At 47.3% G+C, this 11,115-nt stretch overlaps 1 protein-coding gene across 2 annotated transcripts in view; it reads left to right on the top strand.

The window, feature by feature from the left end:
* The first annotated feature begins 2,116 nt into the window (after window positions 1-2,116).
* KIF3A (kinesin family member 3A) overlaps window positions 2,117-11,115 on the top strand; it is a 30,695-nt gene continuing 21,696 nt past the window's right edge. For both annotated transcript variants that reach the window (XM_083352318.1, XM_083352319.1), the window contains exons 1-3: window positions 2,117-2,252; window positions 3,947-4,229; window positions 5,970-6,114. In XM_083352318.1, coding sequence (XP_083208444.1) covers window positions 2,247-2,252; window positions 3,947-4,229; window positions 5,970-6,114 — 434 coding nt within the window. In that variant the 5' untranslated portion in view covers window positions 2,117-2,246. The remainder of the gene's footprint in view (window positions 2,253-3,946; window positions 4,230-5,969; window positions 6,115-11,115) is intronic.

The raw sequence follows: 11,115 nt of genomic DNA, 5'->3' as shown, positions 1-11,115 counted from the left end.
TTAAGACCCTGGTTGGATTGTTTTCTGTTGCTAGTGTTTACATTATATTAAATTCCAGTATGATGTGGTTACCGAAAGCCCAAGGTTCCGGTAACTTCAACTCCCTCTATCACTTCTTCTCTATTAGTAAGAATTAAGTCCAGTATGGCTTTATGTCTAGTTCCCTCCTCCACCTTTTGGATGACAAAGTTGTCAGCTAGGTTGTTTAGGAATCTGTTTGATCTCCTGCTCACTGCAGAGATTGTCTCCCAGTTGATATCTGGATAATTGAAGTTTCCCATTGCTATTGTGGTATGCTTGCTACATACATTTGTTAACTGGTTGGCAAAGTTCATCTGTTTCTTCTGATTGATTGATCTTAATAGGGAAAGCAAAGTGCTACATATAAGGTTTGGGAAAATCTTGTTTATAAGCTACTAGGTAGCTACCATCTCAGCACCTGTCAACCGGAACATGACAAGACAAAGAACCCACTTCTTTAAGACAGCCAGGGAAGAATACTCAATGGTGATGGATCATAGCAGCAAAGAAATAAAACAAAATTCATTACTACTGCCATCTGGTGGTCCTCTGCATTTGTGCAGTCCCAAATGGATAATTAGGGAAGCAGTGCTCAATATGATAGAAAGATTTAAGATAAGATAAGATAAGATAAGATAAGATAAGATAAATAGATAGATAGATAGATAGATAGATAGATAGACAGACAGACCTTTATTGTCATTTTTTTTTACTGTGGGCACAATGGCACACATTAAAAATGAAATTCAGTTGCTTGCTCTCAAAGTGTACACATAAGACAGGGGTGTCAAACTCAATTTCATTGAGGGCCGCATCAGCATTGCGGTTGCCCTCAGGGGGCCGGGTGGGTGTGGCCTGGGTGGGCATGGCCTACTGGGTGGGCGTGGCTAGCATGTGTATGGCCTACTGGGTGGGCGTGGCCAGCTCTACATCGTTTGCATCAAGGGTGCCTATGGGGGCCTGGGCAGGAGTGGGACAGATCTGAGGGTCTCTGGCAGAAAGAGGGTCTCTGGGCCTGGGCCAAGGCAGAGGGGGCCGTTCCCTCACTGTTTCCAGGATGGCTTCACGGGCCACATGAAACCACTTCACGGGCCGGATCTGGCCCCCGGGCCTTGTGTTTGACATATCTGACATAAGAGATCCCACTGGGAGACCACTTCATATTGATTCCATACAGACAGCACCAAGCATCTCTAATAAAAACAGAGCATCTTAATTGCTTTTGCAGAAAACAAAATACAAGAATGGAATAAAATTGAAGGCAATAATATCTAGACAACCCTCCCAACACAGACAAACACACTAGGTGTGTGGCAGGATGATAGCATTATACAACACTAATAAAAAAGCCACCAATTTTAGTGGTCATTCTTTAATTTTGAATCGCCTATATTTACGAACATTTAAGTGACAACTTTTTTTTTTTAAAAAAAAAGTCTAGTCTTGATCTGAAGAATACTCAATAGCTTTTTTTTTTACAGAGCGTCCCACGTTGACTCCGTGATAGCTGTTTAACCACGTTTTCCCATTCAGGCCGAAGGTTCATAAAAGAGAAAAGAAGCAAAGGAATGGAGATTCCCGCCCGCACCCCCCCCCCGAGGGCAGGCTGGCAGACATTATAATCCAAATAGCGTCCACTTTTTTCCCCCAATTAGTTAATTCGAGACATTCATCCGGTATAGTCAAACCTATCCAACAGGGCACATCCCCATCGGCTCCCAGAGAAGCAGAGCTCTCTTTCCATCTTACAGGAGAAACGACTAATGGCCCAGCCTAACGAAAAACGAGCGCGGTCAGATGGACGCTGCAAAATCCGGACGACCCCCAGATGGCAGCGAAGAGCACGGGAGCTCTCGCCTCGCCCTTCGCATCCCAGCCCTCTTTTCACCCGTCCGCTTCCTTCCACCCGGGCGCCTCTCGTCCTTCTCCCGCTGCCCCGGCGCTGCAATCCTCGTCCTTTCATTGGCTACCGTGCCGAGGAGCACCGGCTCCAGCTTTTTGCCCATTGGCTGAGGTGCCTCTGCAGGACGCCGAGGAGTGGAGGGGCCGCTCGCCGTGTCGTTCGGACGGCGCAAGCGCATTGGCCTCCGTTTATTGTTAACAATTGTAGCAGAGCCGAAGGGTACATTGTAGCTGTGAACGCCCCCTCCGGGATTCCTGTCTCCCTCCGAGCGACGCCTTCCAGCCCCGTTCAGTTCATCGCGGGCGGCGGCGGCGGGAGCAGCATGCCGGTGAGCGACTCGCCCCCAGCCTTCCCTCTCCTCCTTTCCTCCCCGGCTCCTACGCTCCGCGGCCCGTTGCTAGGGGCGGCGCTGCCCGGAGAGCCAAGCCAGGTTGGGCACCAGGTGGTGGCAGGGTGGCGGGCTGGCTGCGGGCGTCTGCACCGGGCTGGTCCGGGGGGCCCTTAGAGAGCGTGAGGAAGCGCTTTCACGTGTCTGGCGAGGCGGATCGTCCTGGGGTGGACCTGGAGACCTCTTGCCCGGTACAATCCCACGAGCCGCAAGGATTGTGAATCCGAAATAAAAAAGCATAGGTAGCAATCGCAGCCAGCGCCTGTGCGATGCCGAGCCTCGGTTTAAGGCAGGGGTCTTCAAACTTGGCCCTTTTATGACTTGTGGACTTCAACTCCCAGAATTCCTCAGCCAGCTTTGCTGGCTGAGGAATTCTGGGAGTTGAAGTCCACAAGTCATAAAAGGGCCAAGTTTGAAGACCCCTGGTTTAAGGCAGCGTTTCCCAACCTTAGGAACTTGAAGATGCGTGGACTTCAACTCCCAGAATTCCCCAGCCAGCATAGCTGGCTGGGGAATTCTGGGAGTTGAAGTCCACACATCTTCAAGTTCCTAAGGTTGGGAAACGCTGGTTTAAGGTAACACACACACACACACACACACACGCCTCATCCACATGTGATGGACGACCCCGCCCCTCACTGCCCTCGCACATTAACCTAGCGCTGGCTGCCAATACAGGTAGTCCTCTCGACCTACAATCACAATTCAGCCCGAAATTTCCGTGGCTCAGCAAGACAGTGGTTCAGTGAGTTTTGGCCCATTTTACGACCTTTCTTGCCAGAGTTGTTAAGTGAATCTCTGCAGTTATTAGTAACATGGTTGTTAAGTGAATCTGGCTTTCCCATTGACTTTGCTTGCCAAAAGGTCACAAAACATTTATTTTTATTTTAATCCCATTTATATCCCGCCCTTCTCCGAAGACTCAGGGCGGCTTACAATCTAAGCACAAATCAACTGTGCTTAGCAATAGCCTTCATTCTCTGTATATGCCTACTTATTAGGGCTTTCGCCCCCCCCCCCAAGCGGCATTATTGCAAAGTCAGCTTACTGCCCCCAACAATCTGGGTCCTCATTTTACCTACCTCGGAAGGATGGAAGGCTGAGTCAGCCTTGAGCCTGGTGGGATGCGAACCTGCAATAATTGCAGGCAGCTGGTGTTACCTAAGGAGGCATTAGCCCACTGCTCCACCAACATGATCAAAAGCCCCCCCCCTCCCCGGGGACATTGCAACCCCTTTGTCAGAAGATGATAAAAGTCCAAGGGCAGTAAATTCTACAGATTATTTAAATTTGTGTATTACGTTAAAACTATATTTTAAAAGGAATAAACATATTTGTTCTAAAACTTCTAAAGTGCCTTTATTGAGCCTACTAACCCCAAGAAAATCATGCCAGATCAGATTGAGAATATTTCATAAAACATTTTGGTGTTTCTTACTATTTTTTCGCTGATCACTTAACTATAATCCAAAAATAGAGGATCTCATATTTTCCAAAAAATAGTTATTGCCAAATTGCTTCAGAAAGTGTTTTATTTTTTCCTATGGGAGTTCGGACTGTAATCATATTTTTGCATTTGGCTTTGTTTCTTGCTGTTTGCCAAATAATAATGAGGCATTTCTTTCTCCATGTAGATCAACAGATCTGAAAAGCCAGATAAACCTGACAATTCCGATAATGTCAAAGTTGTGGTTCGTTGCCGGCCACTCAATGAGCGGGAGAAGGCGATGTGTTATAAAATGGCTGTCAATGTTGATGAAATGAGAGGCACTATTACTGTGCATAAAACGGATTCTTCCAATGAACCTCCTAAGACGTTTACTTTTGATACTGTATTTGGGCCAGAGAGCAAGCAACTTGATGTCTATAACTTGACTGCAAGGCCAATTATCGACTCTGTTCTGGAAGGTTACAATGGTAAGTGCTTCTTCATTCTAAGGGGATGAAGAAAGGGGAGGAGGGAGAGCCAGTTGTAAACACTTTATTTTGCAACACAACACAGTTGCCTTCCCTAAACATTAGAACTACTTTGCATGTCTGTGTGTGTGTGTGTGTGTGTGTGTGTGTGAGTGAGTGAGTGAGTGAATAGATATGTATAGACACACACATGCACAACTTTTATTCTATTTCATTATAAAATCCCCTACTAACAGAATGGATTTGTTTCTTTTAACATCTCTACTTTGAGCCACAGAGAAGCAATCTTCAATAGATGCCTTCAAAGTGCACTAAGCTAGAGGAGGGTTGTAATAATAATCATATGACCATCTGCCTTTCTTCACCTATATGTAATGCAAGATAACAGTCCGGTTAGACTTATTAAACCAGGATCAGCCAATCCAATGCTCACCGTGTTTGGAAATAGCATCAGAGTCGGGTCTGTTAAAGCTAAACCGTATACAAGTCTATAGATACTTGTTTGTCCCTAACAGTTACAAGGACATTACAAATAGTCCATTTTGTTCATTAACCATTCAAAGTTGCAACGACATTGAGTGAGGGGGACTTGCAACAGATCCTCATAGTTGTGGCCATTGCAGCAGGCTTTGGTTGTGTAATCACCATTTCAGACCTTCTTTCCTGGCTTTTCACAAGCAAAGTCAGTGGGGAAGACAGCAGGTCAATGGGGAAGACAGACACAGATGTTAGCCAGGATGCTGCTTGGGATTCATCTAAGAATGGCAACTGGGATTGCTGGAACTGCCCTTATAAGGTGATGGAGTCACACCACATCACACTGTATAAACACATCACTTAGCGATTGAGTTTCTGGTCCCAATTACTGTTGGTAAGTGAGGACTACCTGTATACTCTTTGTGTGTACAACTCCAAAGTATTTTTCTGGTGAGACATATGTGATAAGTTAGTTCTTTGATTGTTGAGAGTTGGGGGTGTTCAAAGATGCCTGATTTTTTTGTTGTTAAATCTGATTTGCACATTCTGGATTAATATGCACTTAATATGTTCATTTTGTGAAAACATTTTCTAACATTTAATAAATACACTGTATATGGAAAATTGTATTTTAGGCTTGGGAGAAAAGTATATAGGCAGTCCTTGACTTATGATCACAACTGAGCCCAAAATTTCTGTTGCTAAACGAGACATTTGTTAACTGAGTTTTGTCCCATTTTATGACCTTTCATGCCATAGTTGTTAAACAAATCACTGAAGTTGTTAAATTAGTAAGATGGTTGTTAAGTGAATCTGGTTTCCCCATTGACTTTGCCTATCAGAAGGTCGCAAAAGGTGATCATATGATCCCAGGTCATTGCGACCGTCATAACCCTGAGAGTTGCCAAGCATGTGAACTTTCATGTAACCATTGGGATGCTGCAATGGTCATTAAGTGTGAAAAATGGTCATAAGTCATTTTTTTTTCAGTGTTGTAGCTTCGAAGGGTCACTAAGCGAACAGTTGTAGGTTGGAGAAGGTATATTTTTAAACAAAAAGTAATCAGAGTTTGATTCAGAAATGGGGTGAAAGAGCGTCCTGAGTGAACATATGAGAAAGTGGCATGGACCAGGGAAAGAATTGTGGTTTTGCCTCACGCTTGGAAGTTTCATTAGGGATCCTTACTTGTCGGCGTGTGCATGCACAACCACGGCCTGTCCCCTCATGGTACTCGGAGTGCTAAAGAAAGGATTTATATTACAGGTACCATTTTTGCTTATGGACAGACTGGAACAGGAAAGACTTTTACTATGGAAGGAGTCCGGGCTGTACCGGAACTCAGGGGAATCATTCCCAATTCCTTTGCTCATGTATTTGGACACATTGCAAAGGCTGAAGGAGATACAAGGTAAAAATAATTCATGTTCTTTCTTCACATTCCTATCCTGCCAGTGTCAACTCCACTTCGGAAGTGCTTTCCTGGACCAGACTGAAACTCCATCTCGTCCAGGACTCATTTTCTGACTGTGGAAAATTAGGTGCTGGTGGCAAAGAACAAGCAAGACATGAAGACAGCAGATGTGGTCACACTGAGAGCTGGAAAGCACTGCCAGTGCTACTTGATCTTTTCTATCCAGAGTTTCAAGAACTTAGAAACAAATGCACGCTCCCTGCTCTCTTTGTGAACCAAAAGCTCTATTCATCCACACATTTATGCATCCAGGCACGCTTGCCTGACTCAAAGTCTAGGTGGCCAAGCTGGGTTTGAATTCCAGAAGAAATTTAATTTAATTTAATTTATTAATATTTCTATACCGCCCTTCTCCCGGAGGACTCAGGGCGGTGTACAGGGCAAGAATAAAACACAGAAATTTACAAAAACTAAAAGATGATTAAATACATGCCCGATTAAAATACAATTGATACATAGTAAAAACCCCAATGCAAATGATAAAAAACCCCACCAATCCCCCCTCAGGCCAGGCCGGCTTGCTCGAACAAGTATGTTTTCAGATCGCGGCGAAAGGAGCGCAGATCGGGCACCGTCCGGAGCTCAACCGGTAACTGGTTCCATAACTCCGGGGCGCCCACAGAGAAGGATCTCCCCCTGGGGGCCACCAGTCGGCATTCTCTGACCGGTGGCACCCTGAGGAGGCCCTCTCTGTGGGAACGCACAGGGCGCAGGGAGCTTGATGCCGGCAGCAGATGTTCCCTGAGGTACTCCGGCCCCATGCCATGGAGGGCTTTGAACACCATTACTAGCACCTTGAATCTCACCCGGAAGACAACTGGCAACCAATGCAGCTCAAGGAGCAGAGGTGTCACATGGGAGTATCGGGAGACTCCCAACACAACTCTCGCGGCTGCATTCTGTACCAGTTGGAGCCTCCGGGTGGTCCTCAAAGGAAGCCCCATGTAGAGAGCGTTGCAGTAGTCTAGACGAGAGGTCACGAGCGCGTGAGTGACCGTGCATAAATCATCCCGGCTTAGATAGGGCCGCAACTGGCGCACCAGGTGAACCTGGGCGAAAGCCCCCCTAGTCACAGCCACCATGTGATCTTCCAAGGTAAGCCGCGAATCTAGGAGGACTCCCAAGTTGCGAGCCCTATCTACGGGGGGTAATAATTCACCCCCCATAGAAAGAGATGGAATATCCGAATAGACCCGGGATGAAGGTATGCAAAGCCACTCGGTCTTGTCGGGGTTGAGTTGAAGTCTGTTCCTCCCCATCCAGACCCGAACCGCCTCCAGGCAACGGGACATCACGTTGAGGGCATCACTGGGGTGGTTTGGGGTAGAAAGAAAAAGCTGGGTATCATCAGCGTACTGATGATACCCAACTCCAAAGCCACGAATGATCTCACCCAGCGGTTTCATATAGATGTTGAACAGGAGAGGCGAGAGGACCGACCCCTGAGGAACTCCACAAACGAGAGACCTCGCGGTCGACCTCTGCCCTCCTGTCAACACCGACTGCAAGCATCCCTGGAGATAGGAGGAGAACCACTGTAAAACCGTGCCTCCCACTCCCAATCCCCTGAGACGCCGCAGCAGGATACCATGGTCGATGGTATCGAAAGCCGCTGAGAGGTCTAATAGGACTAGAACAGAGGAATGACCCCTGTCCCGAGCCCTCCAGAGATCATTCACCAGCGCGACCAATGCCGTCTCCGTGCTGTGCCCGGGCCTGAAACCCGATTGGTACGGGTCTAGATAATCCGCTTCATCCAGGACCAAAGGGAGCTGATGCGCCACCACACTCTCAACAACCTTCGCAAGAAAGCGAAGGTTGGAGACCGGACGAAAGTTGTTCAATACAGCTGGGTCCAAGGCAGGCTTCTTGAGGAGGGGCCTCACCACCGCCTCCTTCAAGACGGCAGGGAAGCTACCCTCACTCAAAGAAGCTGATATAACTGCCTGGAACCAGCTGCGTGTCCTCTCCCGGGCTGCATAAACCAGCCAGGAAGGGCACGGGTCCAATAAACATGTGGTGGAGCTCAGTCTCCCCATAATCCTGTCCACTTCCTCCGGAGTTACAGAATCAAACTCCTCCCAAGTGATATCGACAAGACCACCCGCGTCCTGATCGCCAGACTCTGCCCAGTCAGAGTCCAGACCGGTCCGAATCCGAGTGATTTTGTCCGACAGATAATTGTTAAACTCCTCGGCACGACCCTGCAAGGGTTCCTCCCTCACCTCCTGATTAAGGAGGGAGCGAGTCACCCTAAACAGAGCGGCCGGGTGATTATCTGCGGACGCGACAAGGGTAGCGAAGTGATTAGACCTCGCCACCCTTATCGCAGCGAGATAAGACCTAATATGGGTTCTTAGTCGCAATCGGTCGGATTCGGATCGGCTGGACCTCCAACCGCTCTCTAGGCCCCGTCTCCGGCGCTTCATCTCCCGGAGCTCCGCGGAGAACCATGGAGCTCGACGGGATCTGCATCGGGTCAGGGGCCGCAAGGGTACAACTCGGTCAAGAGCCTCAGTGGCTGCCCTTTCCCAAGCTTCCACTAAGGCATCTGCCGAGCTGTGAGTGGGGGAGGCAGGTGGGGACCCCAGCGCTGCCTGGAATCTCGCGGAATCCATTAAGCGTCTGGGGCGGTACCATCTAACTGGTTCCATACACCCACGGCGGGGGGTGGCAAAACGGAAGACCAGCCGCAGGAGATGATGATCGGTCCATGACAGGGGCATAATAATTGGAGAGCCCCCACCAAGATCATCTAACCACCGACCAGATAAGAAAACTAGATCAAGGGTGTGGCCTCCCTCATGAGTCGGTCCTGAAATTACTTGCGTCAGGTCCATGGCCGTCATGGAAGCCATGAACTCCCGAGCCAACTCAGATGATCCTCCCAGAGATGGTAGATTGAAGTCCCCCAAAACTATAAGTTTCGGGAACTCAACCACCAACCCAGAGAGGACATCAAGAAGCTCAGGCAGGGCTGCTGCTGCGTGACTAGGCGAAAGGTACACCAGCAGCAAGCCCAACTGCGCACCAGGGCCGCATCTCAAGAAGAGAGACTCACACCCGACTATCTGCGGAACGGTGGCCTCCCGCGGAGCTAAGGTCTCCCTCATAACAACAGCCACTCCCCCACCCCTACCCTGAGCCCGAGGCCGGTGTAGCACCCGGAAACCTGGTGGGCAAAGATCAGCCAGAGGAATACCGCCCTCTGGGCCCAACCAAGTCTCCGTGATGCAAGCCAGGTCCACCTGCTCACCCTCGACCAAGTCACGGATGAGAGGAGCTTTATTAACGACAGACCTGGCATTCAGGTACACCAGCCGGAGCTCAGGCGGCTGCACATCCTCACTCCCGGGACCTCGGGGTAGAACAAGAGGGTCGGAATGCCTCACCGCTTGCAAGTAGCGGAGAGGCCTTCCCTGAGATCGATACGGCCCTCTGTTCCTGCACCCGCTGCCATTCCCTAACGTCGTGGGAATAGGCAGGGGCGACTGACCCCCACTCCTCCCCACCGCGATCAATCCCGGCCCTGGCCTGAACAGTGGTTGCTGGACTGCCCCCCATATCTGAACAACCAAAAGAAGTTCCCACCCCCCTCCCTAACCTCCTAAAAAAATTAACCAAAAAACTAACCAGGGGCCTCCTATTTGGCTTATATCGGAGGCCCCTACCCATGCCCAGCCCCTACCCATGCCCCTACCCATGCCCAGAAATGAGGCAGGTACATACTTTCCCAACAAGTTTGACCAGTACTGTTGTGGCATTTCTTTTATACCACTTGGCATTTTTGCTCCAGAAGGCCATTGTCTCATCCAGTTCACAATGGGAACTGTCAGTTGTTTTAGGAATGATTCTTGTTCTTCGGAGTCATCCATCTTGTCCTTGAACTGAACTCCTTTCTGACTTTTGGGTCTTATGTCTGTGGAGGACAATGCATCCTGCATTTTTCATACGTGCCCATTCACACATATATAGCCTAAAATTAGGCATTATCACTACAGTATATCGTTGCAGTGATTGGCATGGCTTGTTAGTAACAACATATTGGCATTGATATACTGATTGACATATGTTTTATTAATTAGTCTGATTAAGTCTGATTATACATAGTTAATGTATTTAAACAACTTTTAGTTTTCTTTTCATATTCAAAGATAGACAGCTTTTGAAATTTGCCTTAAAATATCTAATGCTCCTGTTGATTTGTCAGTAGCAATGAATTTCTAAACTGATTAGATGTTTCATGAAAAAATATATACTTTGGTACATACTGCCTCTAACAGCACTCAGCAGTCAGCTTCTTAGAAACTTGCTTGCCACCCAGAGTCACTTGATAGTAAGATGGATGGCATATAGGTTTAATAAATTTATCAATTTAATTAGGTACTTATTTCATTTAAAAAGCTTGAGATCCACCAACTCAAGCCTTATCTGAAAGAAATATTGTGTACCAAAATTGTTTTGAACACACTAACTTAAAGTAACCTGGTTATTACACATACACTTTTGACTATCCAAAGCTTTTTTGTTTTTAGTATAATTTAGAATAAAGGGAAATCATTTTGGTTGAACTGTCATTAAACAATTAAGAATAACCAATTCTTGGGCATTTCCTATAGAGATTCCAAAAATTTGCAGTAGATTACCATTTATCAAGGTGGATTCACTATTCCTATGTAGTTTTCCAGAAGAAATGGGATGCCTTACTGTAGAAATCTGCTCAGAAAAGATTGGATTGCATTCCCTTGTCTTTACTTCATAGCTTTATGGGGAAATCATACTGGGCTCGACATTTGTGTTGCATTTCTGTCTCAAATATATTTCTTTTGTTAATTTGAAATGCCCCAAATGGAATCTTTTCCCCCCCCAAATAATAGAGGCTATAAGCCTCTTTTCAAAAGTTCCCTTAATTTTTTAAAATCATTCTAGTGTATCTTC

The sequence above is a fragment of the Vipera ursinii genome, assembly GCF_947247035.1.
Source record: "Vipera ursinii genome assembly, chromosome: 2".
NCBI lineage: Eukaryota > Metazoa > Chordata > Lepidosauria > Squamata > Viperidae > Vipera > Vipera ursinii.
The sequence above is the reverse complement of the archived record's forward strand: the minus strand, read 5'-3'. Positions and strand labels throughout refer to the sequence as shown.